This window comes from Taudactylus pleione, unplaced genomic scaffold (assembly GCF_031769625.1).
Source record: "Taudactylus pleione unplaced genomic scaffold, aTauple2 ptg000178l, whole genome shotgun sequence".
NCBI lineage: Eukaryota > Metazoa > Chordata > Amphibia > Anura > Myobatrachidae > Taudactylus > Taudactylus pleione.
In genome coordinates this window covers 613,789-639,514 of record NW_028284580.1, presented here as the reverse complement: position 1 = coordinate 639,514, position 25,726 = coordinate 613,789, and the positions used below count along the sequence as shown (strand labels likewise).

The 25,726-nt window shown below is 45.0% G+C and overlaps 1 protein-coding gene across 1 annotated transcript in view; it reads left to right on the top strand.

Annotated features, from left to right (window-relative positions):
* RGS14 (regulator of G protein signaling 14) overlaps positions 1-25,726 on the top strand; it is a 100,757-nt gene that overhangs the window by 58,232 nt on the left and 16,799 nt on the right. Inside the window, exons 11-12 of the mRNA XM_088475818.1 lie at positions 15,626-15,705; positions 18,205-18,331. Of these exons, the coding sequence (XP_088331944.1) occupies positions 15,626-15,705; positions 18,205-18,331 (207 nt within the window). The remainder of the gene's footprint in view (positions 1-15,625; positions 15,706-18,204; positions 18,332-25,726) is intronic.

The following is a 25,726-nucleotide window of genomic DNA, read 5'->3' as shown; positions in this document are numbered from 1 at the left end:
AGTTCCTTTGGCAGCCATACATGCCCACGCCATGACACTACCACCACCATGATTCAGTGATGAGGTGGTATGTTTTGGATCATGAGCAGTTCCTTTCCTTCTCCATACTCTTCTCTTCCCATCACTCTGGTACAAGTTGATCTTTGTCTCATCTGTCCAAAGGATATTGGCCCTCATTCAGAGCCGCTCGCTATTTGCGTTCGTTCGTTCTAAAACAAGGGGTGGCTATTCAAATGAACCGTTCGCTAATTGCGGTCTGTTCACACCTCTAAGTCTGAATGAGCGAGCAAAACTTGCGGTTGTAATTTTGAAAAATACGCCCCCTTGCCGCTCGCACCATACGTCATGTCCGCTATTTATTAGATTAATCGAGTACATCGAACAGCATATGAACTGCTCGCTATTCTTGTGGCTGGTTTTTTCAATCGCTATTTTGCGAGCAGTTCTGAGTAAAAAAAACCCAAGTGACGTGGTCAATGACGCTGCTGTATTAATTATGCACTCCCTTAAAACGCCCGTTTTGACCTTTAAGCACGCCTGCGTTCGAATTCCACACTCCCGTTTTCAAGCACCTTCCCCTGTTACCACCCACATACGCCTCCTTCTGTCACTCAAAATAGCAGGCATTCGCTATATAGCGAACAAACGATTTTCGGCCGCACTGACTGGTTCGCGCATGCGTATTAAAATCCGTACGCATGCACAGATGTGCGAACATCGGTCAGAACGGCTCTGAATCAGGGCCATTGTTCCAGACCTGTAATGGCTTTTTTTAGATGTTGTTTGGCAAAATCTAATCTGGTCTTCCTGTTTTTGTGGCTCACCAATGGTTTACATCTTGTGGTGAACCCTCTATATTCACTCTTGTGAGGTCTTCTCTTGATTGTTGACTTTGACACATATACACCTACCTCCTGGAGAGAGTTCTTGATTTGGCCAACTGTTGTGAAGGGTTTTTCTTCACCAGGGAAATAATTCTTCTATCATCCACCACAGTTGTTTTCCGTGGTCTTCCGGGTCTTTTGGTGTTGCTGAGCTCTCCGGTGCGTTCTTTCTTTTTAAGAATGTTCCAAACAGTTGATTTGGCCACACCTAATGTTTTTGCTATCTCTCTGATGGGTTTGTTTTGATTTTTCAGCCTAATGATGGCTTGCTTCACTGATAGTGACAGCTCTTTGGATCTCATATTGAGAGTCAACAGCAACTGATTCCAAATGCGTATGTCACACCTATAATCAACTCCAGACCCTTTACCTGCTTAATTGATAATGAAATAATGAGGGAATAGCCCACACCTGTCCATGAAATAGCTTTTGAGTTGATAGTCCCATTACTTTTGGCCCCTTAAAAAGTGGGAGGCACATATAGAAACCGTTGTAATTCCTACACCGTTCACCTGATTTGGATGTAATTACCCTCAAATTAAATCTGAAAGTCTGCAGTTAAAGCACATCTTGTTTGTTTCATTTCAAAGCCATTGTGCTGGTGAATAGAGGCCAAAATATGAAAATTCTGTCAATGTCCCAATATTTATGGACCTGACTGTATGTGTAAAGTACCTCTGTATGAGAGTTCATACATAGATCTTGTAATGATGCCAAATGCACAGCACCAAAATACCTTTTTATATGCTAACCTCAGGATCTGTCTTTTCTGGATGAACAGTTACTGAAAGTAAGGCATTAAACTACTATAGTATTATACTGTAATTATGTCCAGGGGACATGTGCTATGGAAAAGTATGTTGTTCTATGTCCTTGAAAGAATAATGCATGTTATATTTGTACAGCATAATGTTGGTCCAGCATCATAGTGAAAAGGGTCCGTGAAAATGCTAAATGTTCGCTGCTCTAAATACGAAGGTCGCATTTACCATGTAGAATACAATTAAATACTGGTACGAATACAAAAATAAGTACAAGTTCAATTAAATGCACACGAGTTGTCTTCCTTTTAAAAACCAAATTAGCATTTTCTATCCTGCTGCAGTCCGAATGCAAATGCAAATATCAAGTAATGTGAATAGATGGCCACAACTTCATATAAAATAGCAGCTACTCTAATTTTTAATATACTATCAATGACAGGCGTCCATATGCAAATAGCCAATCATAAGCAGGTGCTTATCACCATCATCTTCCTCAGGATCAGACCCTAAGGGTATATTTACTAAAGTGCCGGTTTTTAGAAGTAGAGTTGTTGCCCATAGCAATCAATCAGATTCTACTTATCATTTATCTGGCACCTTCTCTGATTGGTTGCTATGGTCAACAACTCAACAACTCAACTTCTAACAAGCACTTTAGTAAATATACCCCCAGGGGAGGTTTTCCCGGTGGCTATTTTGGGGCCGCTGAAAACAATGTAATTTTTCCTCCTTTTTTTTTAAATATGTGACCAGACCTACCCAACGGGAGTCGGCCCTGGCATATTAATGGCTGAAGCCAACCTGATTTGTTCATGGTGGTGGACCTCTCCCCAGGGACCAGCCACCTATGGCTGTGCTTCGCAGATCAGCCCACCCCTTCCTGATCCACTACTCACCCTCCCTGTGAGGTGAGCGGCACAGGCAGTGTCTCAAAGCCAGGGTCACACACACACACACACACACACACACACACACACACACACACACACACACACACACACACACACACACACACACACACACACACACACACACACACACAGTCTGCCTGTGGTTCTATTCTGTAGATGCAGGGATTGGTGGCTGCTGCTGCCCTTCCCGGTTGCTGCAGAAGATGTCACCTAACACTCCCCCTCCCCTGCCTGCATACCCCCGAAGACCATCTTCTCATTCATCATTGGGCATGAGTTAGTCAGCAGAGGACACCAAGCATTTCCTGCCGCTGGATGAGTGTCCCCGTGGAATTTCTGGGGTGTGCATGCACCTGGGGGCTGCTGCAGGTTGTTTACCCACCTGGTTGTCTGTGGGGGCTGCAGCATCTTTCATAGCATTGCATTGCAGGCCCCTGGAAGTACGCCAGGGTATATAGGCAGGCAGACTGGAAGTATGGTTGGGTATAAGCTAGCGATGTATGTGTTCCCATCTCTGCCCTTAGAGGACTTGGTCAAACTTTGAGGCACCTCTGGAGTTGGGTTCCCTCTACTCCTGGGTATCCAACTCCTATAGTGCCTGCAAACACACGTGTGCATAAGTTGCGACTCTTGTTAGTGCAACTGGGGGCAGCCCTATGGGCACTCACTGCTGAGGGGGTACCTATAGTGGGGTCAGACACCTGGGCACTCACTACTGAGGGGGTACCTATACTGCATTTGGGCCACTGGGCACTGACTGCTAAAGGGGATACCTACACTGGGGCCAGCTCCTTGGGCGCTCACTGCTAAAGAGGGTACCTACACTGGGGCCAGCAAACGTTCAATTGATCGGCCAATATATCTGCTGGCCGTCGGCAGTGTTTTACAGACTATATGTCTGTTTAACGCCCGTACACACACAGTGACAGCCACGGGGAGGGAGGCGACCCCAACCCCTGACAGCGGGATCTGTGGCTGCCATATAGATGATGGCCGTTCAGTGTGTATGAATGACTAATATCTAAAGATATATCTGCAGATCACTCGATCTGCAGATATATCTTTCAGGTGTGTACCCACCTTAACTGCTGAGGTAGTAACTACACTACTGGGGTTAGGCCCCTGTACACTCTCTGCTGAGGGCATGAAAGGATTGGCCATAGCTTCACCAGTATTTCCCAGTGGACTGCTTTGTGTTTTTATTTTGTATATGGTGTAAATCATATTTTTATGCTGCCCAGTGTTGTAAATCCCCTGTGTGTAGCCATTCAATTAGGCTGCATAACACAGTCTGCACTTATTGTGTACTGTAAATGTCTCTGCCCCCTCCAGGCACCCCAGCTGAATTTCCACCACTTGCCCAGCCCCTTTGAAGAATGAGCAGCCGAAACAGCTTTGCTTCTCCTAACCATGGCTGACAGGCAGGGATGCATTAAGGTCTACATGGGCCTGGGGTTGTAAATGTTCAATGGCCTATATTGAAAAGGAGAGAATCTGTGACCAGTGCTGTGTGGGTGTGGCTGGAGCCATGTGGGTGTGGCCATACCCTACAGTCTCAGGGCCTGATTCAGAGCCGGACGCTATTTGCGAACGGTCATTCAGAAAAAGGGGCCGGCTATTCAAATTTAGCGCTCGCTCTTTGCTGTCTATTGACGCCTCTATGTCTGAGCGAGCGAATATTTTGTAAAGATGCCAACTGGCCGTTCGCATCATACGTCATCTCCACTATTTATTAGATTAATTGAGTACATCGAAAGGCGTCTGAACTGCTCGCAGTGCTTGTGGTAGGTTTTACTTCCCGCAATCACTGTGAGCAGTTCAGGCTAAAAGACAACCAAGTGACGTGGTCAATGACGCTGATTTGTTAATTATGCACACCCATTAAACGCCCGTTTTGACTGTTTGGCACGCCTGCGTTCGGATCTCCACTCCCCGTTTTCAAGCACCTTCCCCTGTTACCACCCACAAACGCCTCATTCTGTCACTCAAATTAGCAGGCCCTCGCTGTTTTGCGAGCGCACGATTTCCGACTGCACTGACTGGTTGGCGCATGCGCATTACGACCCATACGCATGTGCAGATGTGCGAACTTCGCTCGGAGCGAACGAGCGGCTGCTTACGAGCGGTTCTGAATCAGGGCCTCAATCCCACTTTCTCCCTAAGTACATAAAAATAGAAAAATTGCAGAATTCTGTGAAAACTATAGCAATACCATTTTAATAGTTACGATTTATGGGCAACTATTTGATGCAACTGGTCATCACTATGCTGCCTTGATGATAGGCCTATTTTTATGTGGAGGCCTGGATCTGTAGCTCCATCCACCCCAACATTAATCCCGCCCTGCTGACAGGAGGAGAACAACTGCCCCAAATCCAGCAGCTGGGAAACTCCCTCACAGAGAGGAAAGTCCTGTCTACTCTGTTACCAACCAACTAGAGGATTTACCTCTGGGGATTAAATGAGTGGGTCCCAGCCAACAAGATCTCCCCTTCTCATCATTTAATTGGCTCCTCTGCTTTCAAATATTACATAAGTCATCGAAACATACAGTGCACATATGAAGATCCCTTTATCAAACTAACAGAAACACACACTATTTAGATTGACAGCAATCAAAATACAATTGTGATAAAACCAACTTAATTTGGCATTCTCGTACTTTTCCAATTTCCGGGCATGGGTCCGGCGGTAAATCATACTGATTCCTACTGTAGACTAGAATCACTATGAGCACCTAAACAGCATGGTGTGTTGGTCATAGGCTTCACTGATAGTTGTATGTAATTTGTTTTGTCCAACATGTAACAGGAATTGGGCAGCAAGCGTGGAAGTCCACAGACACTCAAGCATTGTGGTTTCCCATGCTGTCATCACACAGTCTGTGGGACACGGGCTATAACCAGAGTCCTGTTCCATGAGCTTTTCATCCAGAGGTCATCAAGCTACAAGTCTAGGGTGCTATGTGCATTATGATGTACTGTATGGCATCACATTGATGCTCATATGTACTGTATGACATTCAATGGAATGCTGTCAGTCCATTATGGTAGTCACTGTGATACTGTCAGTGCTGTATGGTGATCATAGGATACAATCTTTGCTGTGTGGTGGTAACTAGGATGATGTTTGTGTTGTATTGTCACAATTTAATATGTGTCATTCTCTGGAATGATCTCTGTACTTTATGGTGGTAACCAAGCTGGTCTCCATACTTGTGGCGGTGATTGAGATACTCTCCCTTCTGTATAATGATCACTGGGATCAGGGGCATAGCAAGACCTATGGGGGCCCCATAGCAAAGTTTCCAAAGCCCCCCTCCCTCCCTCGGTGCATATTATTTAGCAGTTTATCCATTTTGTAAATGATCTAATAATATATATATATATATATATATATATATATATATATATATATATATATATATATATATATTAGGGGTGAGCGGGTTCGGATTTCTGAAATCCGAACCCCCCCGAGCCCCCCCGATCCGAGTCCGATCCGAGTCAGGCTCGACTTTTCCCGCCTGACTCGGATCTGAAATCGAGGCAAAACGTCATCTTCCCGCCTTCCGAGTCTCGCGGGTTTTGGATCCTATATAAGGTACACACGTCGGCGCCATTTTCTCACTCGGCTGTGGACAGTGAAGAGGGAGGGTGGGAGTTAGGGCTGTGTAGTGTAGTGTAGTGTAGTGCTGCTGTTGTCCACTACTTCAAAGTCCATAGGGGCTGGCTGTGTTGTGCTGTGCTGCTGTTGTTAATAGGGGCTGTGTCCACTACTTCAAAGTCCATAGGGGCTGGCTGGACTGTGTTGTGCAGTCAGTTCTCCATAGGGGCTGTGTCCACTCCAAAGTCCTGTGCAGTGTCCCAGTCCTAAAGGAGTGCTGTAGTGTTGTCCAGGGGGTGCTCTGTCCATCAGGGGTGCTCCCCCCAAGTGCTAAAAAAATAATATATTTTCTGTGTTTGTGAATTGTGTGCGCAGTAGCCGCACGTGCATCAACAAAGTAGTGCCAAGCGTGCGCCTGTGTCATAAGTAAAGGGCCGGCTGGCTTGACCGTTAAGGGTGCTGTAACCCCCGAAAGTACACTCCAGTCCAAACCAAAAAAAAAATTATTTTCTGTGTTTGTGAATTGTGTGCGCAGTAGCCGCACGTGCATCAACAAAGTAGTGCCAAGCGTGCGCCTGTGTCATAAGTAAAGGGCCGGCTGGCTTGACCGTTAAGGGTGCTGTAACCCCCGAAAGTACACTCCAGTCCAAACCAAAAAAAAAATTATTTTCTGTGTTTGTGAATTGTGTGCGCAGTAGCCGCACGTGCATCAACAAAGTAGTGCCAAGCGTGCGCCTGTGTCATAAGTAAAGGGCCGGCTGGCTTGACCGTTAAGGGTGCTGTAACCCCCGAAAGTACACTCCAGTCCAAACCAAAAAAAATATTATTTTCTGTGTTTGTGAATTGTGTGCGCAGTAGTCGCACGTGCATCAACAAAGTAGTGCCAAGCGTGCGCCTGTGTCATAAGTAAAGGGCCGGCTGGCTTGACCGTTAAAGGGTGCTGTAACCCCCAAAGTACACTCCAGTCCAAACCAAAAAAAAAATTATTTTCTGTGTTTGTGAATTGTGTGCGCAGTAGCCGCACGTGCATCAACAAAGTAGTGCCAAGCGTGCGCCTGTGTCATAAGTAAAGGGCCGGCTGGCTTGACCGTTAAGGGTGCTGTAACCCCCGAAAGTACACTCCAGTCCAAACCAAAAAAAAAATTATTTTCTGTGTTTGTGAATTGTGTGCGCAGTAGCCGCACGTGCATCAACAAAGTAGTGCCAAGCGTGCGCCTGTGTCATAAGTAAAGGGCCGGCTGGCTTGACCGTTAAAGGGTGCTGTAACCCCCGAAAGTACACTCCAGTCCTAACCAAAAAAAAATTATTTTCTGTGTTTGTGAATTGTGTGCGCAGTAGCCGCACGTGCATCAACAAAGTAGTGCCAAGAGTGCGCCTGTGTCATAAGTAAAGGGCCGGCTGGCTTGACCGTTAAGGGTGCTGTAACCCCCGAAAGTACACTCCAGTCCAAACCAAAAAAAAAATTATTTTCTGTGTTTGTGAATTGTGTGCGCAGTAGCCGCACGTGCATCAACAAAGTAGTGCCAAGCGTGCGCCTGTGTCATAAGTAAAGGGCCGGCTGGCTTGACCGTTAAGGGTGCTGTAACCCCCGAAAGTACACTCCAGTCCAAACCAAAAAAAAAATTATTTTCTGTGTTTGTGAATTGTGTGCGCAGTAGCCGCACGTGCATCAACAAAGTAGTGCCAAGCGTGCGCCTGTGTCATAAGTAAAGGGCCGGCTGGCTTGACCGTTAAGGGTGCTGTAACCCCCGAAAGTACACTCCAGTCCAAACCAAAAAAAAAATTATTTTCTGTGTTTGTGAATTGTGTGCGCAGTAGCCGCACGTGCATCAACAAAGTAGTGCCAAGCGTGCGCCTGTGTCATAAGTAAAGGGCCGGCTGGCTTGACCGTTAAAGGGTGCTGTAACCCCCAAAGTACACTCCAGTCCAAACCAAAAAAAAATTATTTTCTGTGTTTGTGAATTGTGTGCGCAGTAGCCGCACGTGCATCAACAAAGTAGTGCCAAGCGTGCGCCTGTGTCATAAGTAAAGGGCCGGCTGGCTTGACCGTTAAGGGTGCTGTAACCCCCGAAAGTACACTCCAGTCCAAACCAAAAAAAAAATTATTTTCTGTGTTTGTGAATTGTGTGCGCAGTAGCCACACGTGCATCAACAAAGTAGTGCCAAGCGTGCGCCTGTGTCATAAGTAAAGGGCCGGCTGGCTTGACCGTTAAGGGTGCTGTAACCCCCGAAAGTACACTCCAGTCCAAACCAAAAAAAAAATTATTTTCTGTGTTTGTGAATTGTGTGCGCAGTAGCCGCACGTGCATCAACAAAGTAGTGCCAAGCGTGTGCCTGTGTCATAAGTAAAGGGCCGGCTGGCTTGACCGTTAAGGGTGCTGTAACCCCCGAAAGTACACTCCAGTCCAAACCAAAAAAAAAATTATTTTCTGTGTTTGTGAATTGTGTGCGCAGTAGCCACACGTGCATCAACAAAGTAGTGCCAAGCGTGCGCCTGTGTCATAAGTAAAGGGCCGGCTGGCTTGACCGTTAAGGGTGCTGTAACCCCCGAAAGTACACTCCAGTCCAAACCAAAAAAAAAATTATTTTCTGTGTTTGTGAATTGTGTGCGCAGTAGCCGCACGTGCATCAACAAAGTAGTGCCAAGCGTGCGCCTGTGTCATAAGTAAAGGGCCGGCTGGCTTGACCGTTAAGGGTGCTGTAACCCCCGAAAGTACACTCCAGTCCAAACCAAAAAAAAAATTATTTTCTGTGTTTGTGAATTGTGTGCGCAGTAGCCACACGTGCATCAACAAAGTAGTGCCAAGCGTGCGCCTGTGTCATAAGTAAAGGGCCGGCTGGCTTGACCGTTAAAGGGTGCTGTAACCCCCGAAAGTACACTCCAGTCCAAACCAAAAAAAAATTATTTTCTGTGTTTGTGAATTGTGTGCGCAGTAGCCGCACGTGCATCAACAAAGTAGTGCCAAGAGTGCGCCTGTGTCATAAGTAAAGGGCCGGCTGGCTTGACCGTTAAAGGGTGCTGTAACCCCCGAAAGTACACTCCAGGCCAAACCAAAAAAAAATTATTTTCTGTGTTTGTGAATTGTGTGCGCAGTAGCCGCACGTGCATCAACAAAGTAGTGCCAAGAGTGCGCCTGTGTCATAAGTAAAGGGCCGGCTGGCTTGACCGTTAAAGGGTGCTGTAACCCACAAAGTACACTCCAGTCCAAACCAAAAAAAAAATTATTTTCTGTGTTTAGCCGCACGTATATATCAAATCGATATAACATAAATGGAGGACCAAACTTTCTCCGATAAAAATAAAATAGAGAAAGATCAAGAACCACTTCCTCCTAGTGCTGAAGCTGCTGCCACTAGTCATGACATAGACGATAACATGCCACCAACGTCGTCTGCCAAGGCCGATGCCCAATGTCATAGTAGAGGGCACATACAATCCCAAATGGCAAAGTTCAGGAAAATGACCTTGAAAAAGACATTTAAATCAGCTGAAGAGAAACGTAAACTTGCCAATATGCCATTTACGACACGGAGTGGCAAGGAACGGCTAAGGTCGATCCCTAGTATGTTCATGACTAGTGGTTCAGCTTCACATGACGATGGAAGCCCTCCTCCCACTAATAAAATCAAAAGAGTTAAGCTGGCAAAAGCACAGCGAAGAACTGTGCTTTCTAAGAAGATATCACAAATCCCCAAGGAGAGTCCAAGTGTGGTGGTGGTTGCGATGCCTGACCTTCCCAGCACTGGACGGGAAGAGGTGGCTCTTTCCACCATTTGCATGCCCCCTGCAAGTGCTGAAAGGAGCACCCACAGTCCACTTGCTGATATGCAAATTGAAGATGTCACTGTTGAAGTACAACAGGATGAGGATACTGGTGTAGCTGGCGCTGAGGATGAAGTTGGCGAGGAGGATTCTGATGGTGATGTGGTTTGTTTAAATCAGGCTCCGGGGGAGACAGTTGTTGTCCGTGGGATGAAAAAGCCCATCACGGTCATGCCTGGGCAGAAGACCAAACATTCCACCTCTTTGGTCTGGCAATATTTCTATCCAAATCCGGACAACAACTGTCTTGCCATATGTACCATATGTAAAGGTGAAATAAGTAGGGGTAGGGACGTCAACCACCTAGGAACATCCTCCCTTATACGGCACCTGCAGCGCGTTCATAAAAAGTTACTGTCAAGTTCAGAAACTTTGGCTAAGACCGTAAGCAGTCCAGGGACACCTAAATCCCGTTGTCCTGTTGTATCCAAGCGCCTGCAAACCACACCGTCAACTCCCTCCTCGTCAATTTCCTCCTTAGTCAGGATCGGAAGTAGTCCTGCAGGCCATGTCACTGGCATGACTGACTCTCCTATCCGGGATTCCTCTGGAGGATCCTGCATTGCTACGCCTACTGCTGCCGCTGCTGCTGTTGCTGCTGCTGGGAGTCGTTCATCATCCCAGAGAGGAAGTAGGAACACCACTACTTTTACTAAACAATTGACCCTCCAACAGTCCTTAGCGAGGAGGATGAAGTACGACAGCAGTCATCCTGAAGCAAAACGTATAACTGAGGCCTTGACTGCTATGTTGGTGTTAGACGTGCGTCCGGTATCCGCCATTAGTGCAGTGGGATTTAGACAATTGATGGAGGTAGTGTGTCCCCGGTTCCAAATCCCGTCTAGATTCCACTTCACTAGGCAGGCGATACCGAGACTGTACAGAAACGTCAGAAAAAGTGTCCTCAGTGTCCTGAAAAATGCCGTTGTACACAATGTCCACTTAACCACGGACATGTGGACAAGTGGAACAGGGCAGACTAAGGACTATATGACTGTGACAGCCCACTGGGTAGATGTATCACCTTACGCAGCAACAGCAGCAGCGTCACCAGTAGCAGCATCTCAGAAACGCCAGCTCGTTACAAGGCAGGCTACGCTGTGTATCACCAGTTTCAGTAAGAGGCACACCGCCGACAACCTCTTAGAGAAACTGAGGGAAATCATCGCCCAGTGGCTTACCCCACTTAGACTCTCCTGGGGATTTGTGATATCTGACAACGCCACCAATATTGTGCGGGCATTACATCTGGGCAAATTCCAGCACGTCCCATGTTTTGCTCACACAATAAACTTGGTGGTGCAGAATTTTCTGAAAAGCGACAGGGGCGTGCAGGAGACGCTTTGGGTGGCCCGAAAAATTTCTGGCCACTTTCGCCATTCAGCGACTGCGTGCCGAAGACTGGAGCGCCAGCAAACACTCTTGAACCTGCCCCGCCATCACCTGAAGCAAGAGGTTGTGACACGGTGGAACTCAACCCTCTATATGCTTCAGAGGATGGAGGAGCAGCAAAAGGCCATACAAGCCTATACATCCACCTATGACATAGGCAAAGGAGGGGGTATGCATCTGACTCAAGCGCAGTGGAGAATGATTTCCGTGTTGTGCAAGGTTCTCCAGCCCTTCGAACTTGCCACACGTGAAGTCAGTTCAGACACTGCCAGCTTGAGTCAGGTCATTCCCCTCATCAGGCTTTTGCAGAAGCAGCTGGAGAAAGTGAAGGAGGAGCTAAGACGGAGCGATTCCGCTCGGCATGTGGGACTTGTGGATGAAGCCCTTCATTCGCTTTGCCAGGATTCCAGGGTGGTCAATCTGTTGAAATCAGACCACTACATTTTGGCCACCGTGCTCGATCCTAGGTTTAAAGCCTATGTGGTGTCTCTCTTTCCGGCCGACACAAGCCTGCAGAGGTGCAAAGACCTGCTGGTGAACACACTGTCAGCTGAAGCGGAACGTGACACGTCAACAGCTCCTTCTTCATTTTCTCCTGCAACTGGGGCTGCCAGGAAAAAACTTAGGTATCCTAAGCAACCCGCTGGCGGTGATGCAGGACAGGCAGGACCAAGTTTGGACATCTGGTCCGGACTGAAGGACCTGGCAACAATTTCTGACATGTCTACTGTCACTGCATATGATACTGTCACCATTGACAGAATGGTGGAGGATTACATCGGTGACAGCATCCAAGTAGGCATGGCAGACAGTCCATACCTGTACTGGCAGGAAAAAGAGGCAATTTGGAGGCCCCTGTACAAACTGGCTCTATTTTACCTGAGTTGCCCCCCCTCCAGTGTGTACTCCGAAAGAGTGTTTAGTGCAGCCGGGAACCTTGTCAGCGAAAGGCGTAGGAGGTTGCTTCCACAGAATGTGGAGAAGATGATGTTCATCAAAATGAATTATCAGCTCTTCCAGGGAGACCAGCCTCCAGAAGGTACAGAGGGACCTGTGGTGGTGGATTCAAGTGGGGACGAGTTAATACTTTGTGAGGATGAGGATGTACACACTGAAGAGGGTGAGGAATCGGTGGATGAGGAGGATGAGGATGACATCTTGCCTCCATAGAGCCAGTTTGTGCAGGGACACATTAATTGCCAGCTTGTTTTGTGGGGGCCCAAACGAACCAATCATTTCAGCCACAGTTGTGTGGCAGACCCTGGCGCTGAAATGATTGGTTTGTTAAAGTGTGCATGTCCTGTTTATACAACATAAGGGTGGGTGGGAGGGCCCAAGGACAATTCCATCTTGCACCTCTTTTTTTTCTTTGCATTATGTACAGTTTGGGGCCTAGTTTTTCAAACTGCCATCCTGTCTGCCACTGCAGTTTCACGCCTAGATGGGTCACGTGTTTGTGCCGCCCACTCGTGTCGCTTAGCATAGTCATCCAGCTACCTCGGTGCAACGTTTTGGACATAAAAACACTATTGTGAGGTGTGAGGTGTTCAGAATAGACTGGAAATGAGTGGAAATTAAGGTTATTGAGGTTAATAATAGCATAGGAGCAGAAAAACCTACAAATTCTGTGATTTTAGCTGTTTTTATGCTTTTTTAAAAAAAAATACAGATCCAAAACACAAAACCCAGAACCCAAAACACGGAAGGGTGGTTTTGGCAAAACCAATCCAGATCCAAAACACGAAGAAAGATCCAGATCCAAAACCAAAACACAAAACACGAAAAGTGGCCGGTGCACACCCCTAATATATATATATATTTGCCTAATTAGCTGACATATAGGATTAAATGAATGGTGATTAGCATATAGAAAATATATATAATTTTAAAATACTTAGTCTCCCTATCCTAAATGTTTACTATATAACATGGTATGCCCTTCAGCAACATTCAGAGGCGGCTTGCGCCCCATAGCAGCCCCATTCTCTGCACCTACTGTCTGAGATCTGCTGCAAAATTGGACAGGTGCGTAGGCATATATTGGGTGTTGAATCTGCATCCAGGTCTCCAGTAGGATTGTGTCTACACAGTTTGGTCTGGAGTTGGACCCTCAGAGGATTGGACAAGTGTGTATCCATCTTAATACATGCAATGTAATGTCAGATAAATAATTTGCATTATCCATTATTTCTAAATTAAAAACTGTGAGAAAATGGAAGGAGGTGCCTGAAGGGGTAAGGGTGACAGGCCACAATTTGTTATAAAGTCCTTACCTGGAGATGTTATTCAGATTCTTTTCCTGAAGATGTTGCTGTTCAGGATCTTATTGGATGATACAATCCAAAGTTCATATCAGTAGTTGTTATCCAAAGTAGCCTACATAAAGCAGGAACTACTCAGAGAGTATCAATGTAGGACAAAATGTCCCCACAAAATGGCTGCCTGTAGCTCGGCATCCTTTATATAGGGCTGTGACCTGCATTGTGACATCACAATGCATGCAGGCAGCAGCTAGAGATGGCTGTAGCTCAGATCAGCTCTGGGCCCAGATGCCCTGCAGCAGCACTCTGGTGAGAATAGAAAAGCCAGGTCTCAGGAGATGGCAGTGTAACTTGGTACAGGGAGAGGGTCGGACCCCAGAGGCGGCCACACTCTCTGCACCTTCTATAGCTAGCCCGTGATTGGGATGCTTTTTGTGCTGTATGGCAGGCACAAAGATGCTCTCTGTATTGTATGGCTGTCAAGGTGGCTGTTTGCTAGCCCCACTTACGTTTGTGTTGGGGTGCCTATAGTTTATATCTCAACGAGGCCACTCTCAGAATTTTTTCCAGGGCCACTTTAAGCTTCCAATCCACCCCTGTATACCCCTGTAGCGTGTATTTTGCATTGCTATTCAGGAATGATCACCTTTATGGTGTGAGGGGATCAAGGTAGAGCTGTCCTCTCCTGGGGTAGATGGGCACTTCTAAGCACACAGCAGCCAGGAAACAGCACACCAGTAAAGGGTTTCTGTGAAATTAGCCGAAGCTAGTTTATTGTGCAGTAAAAGAAAAACATAAAATAGAATCCTAACCCGTCTGGGCTCTTAAACACACAGGTTCCATCTCTAATATGCACAGTACTCACGGTCAGTAAATCACAATGATGTATTAAGCTCTGGAAAGTGATAAAGTGGAGAGTGATAAACGACCAACCAATCAGGTCCTAAATGTAATTTGTCAAATACAGCCTGTAACATGATAGTTAGGAGCTGAGTGGCTGGTCATTTATCACTCTCCACCTTATCACTTTCCAGAGTTTAATCCATCTGCTCCAATGGGGGGAATTCAATTCATTGCGAAGATGAATAGCCACGGAAGGGAGCTCCCGCAGCTATTCTATACACCACGCTGTTTACATGGTCAGGAATTGGTTAAGTCAGAGAATTCCAGTTCTCCCGACTTAACCTGGATGTTTAGTCTCGAGAACCGGCATTCTCCGACTAAAGTGCTGGCCGAGTGCCTGTTAGCACCGTGCTAAGCAGGAAAACAACACGCTAAGCAGGAAAACAGCTGTGCGCCCGTCACTTTTGTCGGATTTTATCTCGCATCCCCAGTTGGGTGCAAGAAGAAATCCTTTAGCCCACCCAAACAGCGCAGTGAATTTAATAGCTTCTGGAGCTCCCTCCCGGGGCTATTCATCATCGCATTGAATTTAATTCCCCCCAATGTCTCTTAACAAGCCTGCTGCCTGTTCCCTAGGTAGTGAGCAAAAACCCTGACACACCTATATCAGCCTCTTACAGGTGCAAGTATTAATTAGCCTGTTCTCAGACCCAAAATGGGCCTAATGGATGGTGTCCGTCCTCATTTTCCATCCATAACCCCAGGAACCCATAACCAGCTTTTACTAAAGCCCAAACATCTATCAAGTCTGTTTTGCAATCACAGATATTTTCTTGGGGTTTTAATAGATATAGGCCAGAAACTTGGGACAAATATATCTCCCGTGTATAACCTTACCATTTTGTCATAATATATGTATCTATATGTATCTTATGTTTCTAAACAATTGTTTAATCAGTGTATTCATGAATAGGGAAGACAGAGGTATATTTACAAAAATAGTAGTTATTACACTTACATTTATGTAGATACCTGTATGTTTTGAAAAGATTGTGCCAAGACCCATACAGCAGAACAGTTATTATATAAATTATCGTTCACATGAACATCCATAATGATCTGTGCTTGACTTTTCTTCCAGCGGAAGGCACTGGCTCTGGATCAGGAGTGTATGGTTCTTACAGACCAAGAGGTGATGCTGGAGAACAGGATCAGTTTTCAGTAAGTTGAGTTTCTTGCACTAAATATAATTTCGCTTCTGTACATTTTATTAGTTATAGACTATTTTCACATTGGATGTAAAAGCAGTCAGCCTGCTTACTTTACCTGAATGGCAGACATCTGGGACTTTTTCTATTCTGCTGAGGACAGCTCATGAAATTAATTATGCCACTACATAGTAGACTTGATTTGCAGATGATGTTGCACCTGAGCTTAATGTCAGATGTCAGGCAACCTCCTATCATGTTATTTCACAATTTTAGTGATTTTCAATCCCAAAGCTGATAGTTATTACACTCTGACTTTAAATCGTATTTCCTTTGATGGACTGCAAGGGTATTGTGATGGTATCTTGATGGAATATCTACAATGTCTAGTTAGACAGTCAATAGGCTGACACCAGTTGATCGACAGGCAATAGGTCGAGACGGTCAAATGGTCAACAGTTAAAGGTCAACATGGACTAAGGCTGGAAGGGTCAAAACGTTGATACACAAATGGTCAACACAGAAAAGGTTGACACATGGTTTTTCATGATTTTTAGGAATAGGGTTAGGTTTAGGATTAGGCACTTGGCAGATGGTTACGGTCAGGCTGCGGAAGGGGACAGCTAGGGTTAGGCACTGGGGGGAGGGTTAGGATTAGGCACTAGGCGGAGGGCTGTAGTGAGGATTAGGGTTAAAGTAACAAAAAAAATGTCAACCATTTGTGTTTCGACCATTGACCCTCTCTACCTTATTTAACGTCGGCATTTTAACTGTCGACCTGTTGCTTGTCGACCCTGTTGACCCTGTTGACCTGTTGCTTGTCGACCATCTAGTGTTGACATGCTGACTGTCTATCTAGACACTGTCAATCTTTTATACCACATCCATTGAGATGGGGTGGTAGGTGGCCTGTCATTTCATGCCACTGCTTTCCACTCTGCAACTCAAGCACTCCGGTCCTCCATTGCTTGTCATTTGGGTTACAAGAATAGGTAGATTAAGAGCAGGTAAGGCTAATGCTAAACATTAATAAACTAGTGCCCAGTGGCTAAAGTGGATATCTAGAAGTGGTGGTATGCAACCAAATGAATGTAATCGTTTTAATTTAAAATTTAGATGCTTTTTAACTGTCCAATAGACCTATATCCTCGCCATATTACAGGTCCCTACACTATGTACCTGATCTGATTGACACATCATGATTCTGAGTCAGAGCAGCTATGCATATAGTGTTCAGTTGATCTATTGGACAGGACATCTGACGGGCAAGGGAGGAGTGCTGGTATAATATTGTGCCCCTTATTGGCTCACTATTGTTTCCAATATACTACTATGCTGAAATCATAGTTGGCATCTCAGGAAGAGTCAGTTGTGTTAATGATGTGTTCCTGGAAATTTCCCAACTTTTCAACATTAACCGGCCGACCAGCAGACTTTCTGATTTGTTTACAGATTTGAAGCAATTCTTACATTGTTTCTTACTCTTTAGGATTTATAAGTCAATTATTTGTTGGAAAAGTTTATTTTAAATGTAAAAAAAGTCCATTATAATTACATCCTGTAAGCACTGCCTGATGGGGATTGCAGTGGTCCCACTCCTGCAGAGACAGTACCTTGCATTAGCTACTTCTACACTGCTGCTTCTAAATTCCACTTTGACCATGGGGCATTGGTATAGTGATGCTGAGTGCCGGGGCTCAGCAGTTAATGTCCATAAAAATGTTTTAAAATGTTGGCAACTACTATATCTCACATAACTTCCTAAGTCTCTCCTACTCTTTAGCTAATAGGTATTTACGGGATGTAACTACTCAATCATGCATCACTCTGGAATATGAAGGGGGAGGACAGGCAGCACATGGAATATTAAAGTTCAATAAGCCCGAGTGACTCACTCGCGGTATCTTATTTACAGACTCAATTCTCTCTAACTCCAACCCTCAACAAACACTTGTGCTCACAGGTGTTGTACAGGATAAAATACATGTACTTGGGTAATTGAAGAATGTGTAAATCCGCAAACAACTTTTCACAGTCACAGGGGTTAACAATACTCCATTATTTGGAGGTGTTTTTCTATAATGTATCAATACACAAGTCCACTTCTTGCCAGTTAGATGAACACTGCCCTATTCACAAGACATCTATTATTTTATTAAATGCTTTAAAACAGGGCTTGACAATTTTTTCTAAAATCTAGGAGCCAGGGCAAAAGTGTAGGAGCCAGACCACCCCAAGCCCACCCTCCCTACACCCAAAAAAAAAATAATTGGTCGGGGAGACTACAACGACAACACAACGCCAGCGATCACTGGCACTCTGTGTATGAAATGCCCACCACAATAATCTCTGCTGGGGCTGATAGATCTGCTTCTTCCCTCCCTGTAAATACTGGTCGCCAGGCAGCAAAATCTGGCCCCCGGGATTTGTCGAGCCCTGCTTTAAAAAATGTATATATAAAAAAAGGTTTGAAAAACAAATCATTTACGTTTACTCTTTGGTGTGTTCTCAGTTTACAGATTGAACCACTAAATAAAAGCTTACGCATTGTGGCAAAGCCCACGAAGACCATCAGAGAGGCTTTGCAGACCATTTTAAAGAAATATGGGCTGGATAACCAGCATTTTGTACTACAAAAGGTATGAACAGGACTCTGATGTGAGATGCTTTGTTTGGATCAGAGGTTAGCTTCAATAGCATGAACACTGAAATCTGCTGAATGCTAGCTGTGCATTATCATTCCATGTTTACTGTTAGACAATTAAGAAAAAACATTATAGCGAGTCTACACATCACACAGGTATGTAGTCAGGAAGCCGGCGGTCGAAATGCCGACTGCCGGCTTCCCGACTGTCAAGTCCCGGCATGGGACTAATGATAGACGTCGAAATCCCAACGCCTATCATTATCCATCTACAGCTGATGAACACCAATGAGATGCAGTGTTAGGGTCTGGACCAGCAATGGCATTTCTGGCTGCTTTCTGCAATTGGAAATCATATGCAAACAACTATCCCCCAGTCCTCCGGCCACGAGAGCATCCGTCATCACTAGGAACTTACACTTACCTCATGCTTGGTGCAGAAGGTCTGCTTATGTTCAATTCAGAATAGGTTACAATTCTGTCTATTCGCACATGACACCCTCTATGTGTTGCACCTAGTAATACCCATTCAGTTATCAGCAAGAACCGACTAAGGTCCGTATTCAATTTGAGCCGAGCTGCGATACTTTTTCGCGGCCCGGACTTTTTGCCTACTTCGCCTGTTTTGTAGGCGGAAAAGTATTGCGCTCGTGCCCACTTTACCCCGTATTCAATTTGAAAGTACATGAAAACGGGACCCGGCGAAACTTGAACAGGCGGAAAGTGTCAGTTTTGGGGAAATCAGCCTTAGACCCCAAAAGATGCTCTGGCAAGGGGGTTCCCTATGGTACCCCCCGATTTGGCTTGCTGAAGGTATTTGGTGTTTTTAAACGGGCTCAATAGCTGCTAAATAGCGTTTTTCTATACGTGGTGCAGAATAGTATTTTGGAGGTTTTTTCCCAGAAAATAAGTTATCCCAGCAAATTTGGGGTATTTCAAAATGGGGGTCAGCATATTTAAAAGTTGCTAAAGTGAAGTTGAAAAATCGTGAAAAATCCACCTGCCGCAAGCACCTGCAATAAAAAAAAAACACTTGGGGCATACTTGGGGACCCCCCAGAGTCAAGTTTGCTAGTTTTTAAGTTTGTACCCCAACATTTTTTTTTGCCCCCTTTTTCAAAGTAATTTTTTGGGGTGTCCTTAAGTAATTTTTAAATTTTTTTGACAATTTACCTTTGGGGGACTGTCTGAAGGCTGCACAGGGGTTCCCGCAAAGTTGCACCCCCAAACCCCAATTCTGCACTTTTTTCCGCCTCCCATTCATAGGCAAAACTTTTACGCCTATTACATTGCACTGACTTTCCGCCTAGGCAGAAAATCTTTCAAATTGAATACGGGGTAACAGTCAAACAGGCGAAAATGATGTCATCGGCGAAAAGTTTTCGCCAAATATACGCTGAAACTGACTTTTCGCCTTAAATTGAATACGGCCCTAAGATGCGTAAGATACAAAAACACTAGGGCATTCGCTAAGTTGCGTATGCAGACAGCTGGCTGTAATCACAAGATGCAGAATTGTGTGCGTCTCAGAATCAGGCTCAGCGATGCAGAATTGTGTGCGTCTCAGAATCAGGCTCAGCATCTCTTGTTTTCTTACTATTCTTTCTTACTTTTTCTTATGAATGGCGCTTAGGACATGGAAAGAGTAGAATCTTATAAAGCTTAACTGCGCAGGTCGATGGGTAATACAACCATTTGTGAGCTGATGTGCTATGTCAGCTACCTGAGAGCTGGAATACATTATAAGATGAACAATTCTGTTTTTGTTTTTGTAACAATTATATAAACATTTTCATTCAAATATTTTACTACTATTTAACTGGTGGTTACATACATTTGGATATTGCTCACATATTCTTAATCATTTCAGCACTTTAAAAATACATGTCGATTCATATATTTTTCAAATACTCACCTTCATAGTTCATACTCATTTAGGTTTCACTGTTTATTTTATTTACCACTGTTAATAGAAGCGCCATATAATATCATATCATATCATATATCATATCATATCGTATCATAGGATGGCTTATATTATCTATACTTAATATAGCAATTTACCCATCATTATTTCCTATGTGGAAATCTATATGCACATGTATTATATGGATGCTTATTAAATATAGTACTTTAATAAAGTAGAATTTTTTATGATTTATATTTAATTGTTTTAGTGCTATGTTGCTGGGTTTTCTTTTTGGTGAACAATGATGATAGCGTTACCTATTGGTGGCCTTATTTTATTTTGCACATGACTTTCACACAAGGGTGTTTACAGTATAATAATGCCCCATAGCATGACTCCCTACAGCTCTGTATTATCATAGCTGCAGGCTGTGGCACAACTACAAAGCAGAAATCCAACAAAAAGCATTTTCTATGGGCATTACGAATAGAATTTTTATGTTACTAACATAAATAAAAGTGTATGTAATGCACTAGTCTTCCATTCTGTTTCCAGTGTCTCAGCCGATTTAGTCCTAGTGCTCTGCGATACACAGAACTGAGGACCTCATTCAGAGTCGGTCGTTGCGGCAGCACGGTCGTATGCCACCGATGTTCGCTATACTGCGCATGAGTAAAGTTCGCAATGCGCGTGCGCAAACTAGCCGCTACGATCAGAAATTTCTCTCTCCTTGAACACAGCCAGGTCGGTAGTTTGAGTGACAGAATGAGGCGTTTGTGGGTGGTAACAGGGGAAGGTGCTTGAAAACGGGGGAGTGGAGATCCGAATGCAGGTGTGCCTAATTATGCGAACGGCGTTTTATGGGAGTGCATACGGTTTATGGGAGTGCATAATTAACAAAGTAGCGTCATGGCACATGTGACATGGGAGGTTTTTGCACTGACATGATCGTAGAGTTTAAGAGAGGGTATGGTCAACCTTAAGCTCTACGACCAGTTCCGATGGTTCCCGATGGTCTCGATTAATCCTTATATGCCCGGAGATGACGTGCAATGCGTACGAGAAGGGGGCGTATTTTTTTTAATTCCGACCGCTTCCTCCCCTTGGTCGGCCAGTTACCGATCTGAACTTAGGGACGCAACTTGCGAAGGAATCATTTGAATATCCGGCCCCTTTTCCCGTACGACCGTGCGGCCGCTTCGATCGACTCTGAATGAGGTCCTGAATCCTTGTTAAGAAAAAACTGCAGACAGTACTGTTATAAAACTAATTTAAAAAAAACCATGGGAATGCATGTTTTTCGGCATTGCAATGTATGCATTTTACTGCATTACCTTAGGGCAGTGGTTCCCAAACTGTGCACCGTGGCACCCTGGGGTGCCTTGGGACTAGGGATGTGCGCCAGAACATTTTTGCCGGATTTGGATTTGGTTCTAATTCGTCGTCTGGCTTTGGATTTAGATTTGCCAAACTGCGGTGACTGGCTTTGGATTTGGATTTGGATTTTTTTACAAAAATTTACAAAAAAAGCTAAAATCACATAAATTGGTCTTTTTTTTCTTCCTAGAGTATTATTAACCTCAATAACATTAATTTTCAGTCAATTTAGACCATATCACAGCTTATAATATTGTTTTCAACATTATTGGCCAAAGGTTGCAGTGAGCTGACTGGTTACTAAGCGACAAAGCAGCGGCGCAGCGGCACAGACACCACAGTATAAAGCACATCTATGAAACATTGCCACACAGCAATAGCAGAAATGAAAAGTAGTGCACCCACCCAGTGGGGTACGGCCAGCAGAGTCACAGTACTTGTTTACAAAGTGGGCTACGGCCCTAGGAGTCACAGTGCACAATCTTATTCACATTACACCGCACATAGTGCCCCTGATTCATATTACACCATAAAGTAGTGTCTCTTATTTATGTTATGACACACAGTAGTGACCCTTTTACACAATGCCCACAGTAGTGCCCCTTTTACACAATGCCCACAGTAGTGAACCTTTTACACAATGCCCACAGTAGTGACCCTTATACACAAAGCCCACAGTAGTAATGCCCCTTATACAATGCCCACAGTAGTAGTGCCACTTATACAATGCCCACAGCAATAGTGTCCCTTACACAGTGCCCCCAGCAGTGGTGTCCCTTACACAATGCCCCCAGTAGTGGTGCCCTCTATGCAGTCCCCTTAGTAGTAGGGCCCCCTATGCAGTGCCCCAGTAGTAGTATGCCCCCCAGTGGTATCCTCCCCAGTAGTATGCCCCCCAGTAGCAGGCCCCCCCAGTAGTATGCCCCCCTTTAGAAGGCCCCCAGTAGTATGCCCCCCCAGTAGCAGGCCCCTTGTAGTATGCCCCCCTTTAGTAGGCCTCCCAGTAGCAGGCCCCCTGTAGTATGCCCCCCCAGTAGTAGGCCCCCCCCAGTAGCAGGCCCCCTGTGGTATGCCCCCCAGTAGCAGGCCCCCAGTAGCAGGCCCCTTGTAGTATGCCCCCCAGTAGTAGGCCCCCCAGTAGCAGGCCCTCTGTAGTATGCCCCCCCTGTAATATGCCCCCCCAGTAGTAGGCCCCCCAGTTGCAGGCCCCCTGTAGTACGCCCCCCCAGTAGTAGGCCCCCCAGTAGCAGGCCCTCCTGTAGTATGCCCCCCCCAGTAGTAGGCCCCTCCATTAGCAGGCCCCCTGTAGTATGCCCCCCAGTAGTAGCCCCCCCCAGTAGTAGGCCCCTCCATTAGCAGGCCCCCATACACGCATAAAAAAAAACTTACCTGTATCCCCGCTCCAGCCGCCGTCCGCTCTGCTGGCGGCTGTGTGTTTGTTCTGTGTAGGGCAGACCGCTATCACAGCGGTCTGCCCTACACTCGAGGAGCCCTGATGTTGGATTCTCTAGTGAGAATCCGACATCAGGCGGCCGCCGTTCGGCCCCGAACGGGGATCCGAGTCAGGCTGGGAACACCCAAACAGGGTTCGGGTGGACTCAGATCCCCTATGTTCGGAGCGGTTCGGATTCCACAGAATTCGAACTGCTCATCTCTACTTGGGACACTTGCAGGGGTTCCTCAGGTTGGTGGTTTAGCACAAAATCAAATTATTTATGGTCAATGTAATGTAAATATGTGGACAAACAGAAGCTCAAACCTGTCCACCACCACATAACTGAGCCTAAATACAGATATGTAAGCACAATTTACTTCACTTTACTACTTTACTACATATTTCTGAATTTCTCAATAACAAATGTTAGGTTTAGGGGTGCGGTGAAAACAAGACTGATACTCTCGGCTCCGTGATTCAAAAATGTTTGAGAAGCTCTGCCTTAGGGGGTTTGGTGTAACCTAGTAACATAAACTGGAAACTGTTACATATAATATCAGTAACCATGCTGGATTACTCACATATGAGAAAGGGACTTGCTACTGTTATTTATTATCAGTTAATTTATGCCTCTTTTGTGGCTTAAATGGGATTTTCGGTTAAACAGTACCAGTAGATGAATGCTACAGTTCAAATCAAGTGCAGATATAAGGCTGGAATTTATTTCTTATTAAAATAGTTTCTAGCAATTTGGATGGTTGCAGAGCAGGAGAAGCTAACTTTAGTATGATTGAGCTACTCTCTCTTAAGCTGGCCATACACCAGACCAAATTTCCTCTAACCAACCAACCAACCAACCAACCAACCAACCAACCCACTAGTTGGTTGGTTGGAATGAAAATCAGGTAACGCATAGGAGCAAATGACAATCAGCCATTTGCTCCCAAACACTGGAAAACAGATGAAAACTGTTGATTAAATCACAATTTGCCTGAATTACCTCTTTCGTGTTTTCTAGTGTTTGGGAGCAAATTGCTGACTGTCATTTGCTCCCATGCATTACTGGATTTTCATTCCAAACAACCAACTAGTTGGATGGTTGGAGGAAAGTTGGTCTGGTGTATTGCCAGCTTTAGTAGGTCACATTTGACTATGAACATGAGAGTGAATGTTCTGATGCTCAGATTCTCATGGAGATACTTGATCCACAGAATTAACACCCAGGCGATAGTCCTTATAATGAGTTTACATTTTCTAATCTAATAGCCTGAGTGGTGACTTGGATTGGGAATGTCTTGACAAATCTATAAAGTTCCTGAATAGTCTAAGGATAAATGCAGTGTTTGGACTTCAGTAGTAATGATTCCATCAACAAAAAGTCTTCAAATAAAGGCGGTCAGGGGCGGATTGGGCCACAGGGACACTGGGCCGGTTCCCGCTGGGCCGGCCCCGTTGTCCCCTGAGTGGCCGTCTATCACCCCTCCGCCGGACCGCCTGCCGCGATCGGAGCTGAGAGAGCTCCGATCGCGTAGCATTAGCTGACAGGACAGCCACAGCGTTACCAGAAAGGCAGACGGGGGAGCTGCAGAAGCAGCTCCTCCCATAAGCTGTTGCGTAGCTAGTAAGTCACCACTGACGGCTCCGCCTTCAGGTCCTTCTCCAGCTCCATCAGGCAAGCAGCAGCTGCTGCCAGGATCATCCCCATCCAGGAACAAGAACTAGCGGGCGCGGCCAGACTAGTGTGGCTGAGCAGGTAAAGTGCAAACCATTGCGCTGCCTTTATAATATATCTGCCTGTCTTGTATGTATGTATATATATATATATATATATACACGATACACACTACACAATGTATATATGTGTATATATGTAAGTGTAAAAATATATATATACATGTATGATTGTATATATATATATATATATATATAGCTATATATACATGACTATAGCTATATACATATAGATATGGCTATAGATATATATACAGTCAGGTCCATAAATATCGGGACATTGACAGAATTTTCATATTTTGGCTTCTATTCACCACCACAATGGCTTTGAAATGAAACAAACAAGATGTGATTTAACTGCAGAATTTCAGATTTAATTTGAGGGTAATTACATCCAAATCAGGTGAACGGTGTAGGAATTACAACGGTTTCTATATGTGCCTCCCACTTTTTAAGGGGCCAAAAGTAATGGGACAAACTAAACAATTCTAAATCTAACTTTCACTTTTCAATACTGTGTTGCAAATCCTTTTCAGGCAATTACAGCCTGAAGTCTGGAATGCATAGACATCACCAGACGCTGGGTTTCATCCCTGGTGATGCTCTGCCAGGCCTCTACTGCAAATGTCTACAGTTCCTGCTTGTTCTTGGGGCTTTTTCCCTTCAGTTTTGTCTTCATCAAGTGAAATGCATGCTCAATCAGATTCAGGTCAGGGGATTGACTTGGCCATTGCATAACATTCCACTTTTTAGCCTTAAAAAACTCTTTGGTTGCTTTTGCAGTATGCTTCGGGTCATTGTCCATCTGCACTGTGAAGCACCGTCCAATGAGTTCTGAAGCATTTGACTGAATATGAGCAAATAATATTGCCTGAAACACTTCAGAATTAATTCTGCTGCTTTTGTCAGCAGTCACATTATCAATAAATACAAGACAAC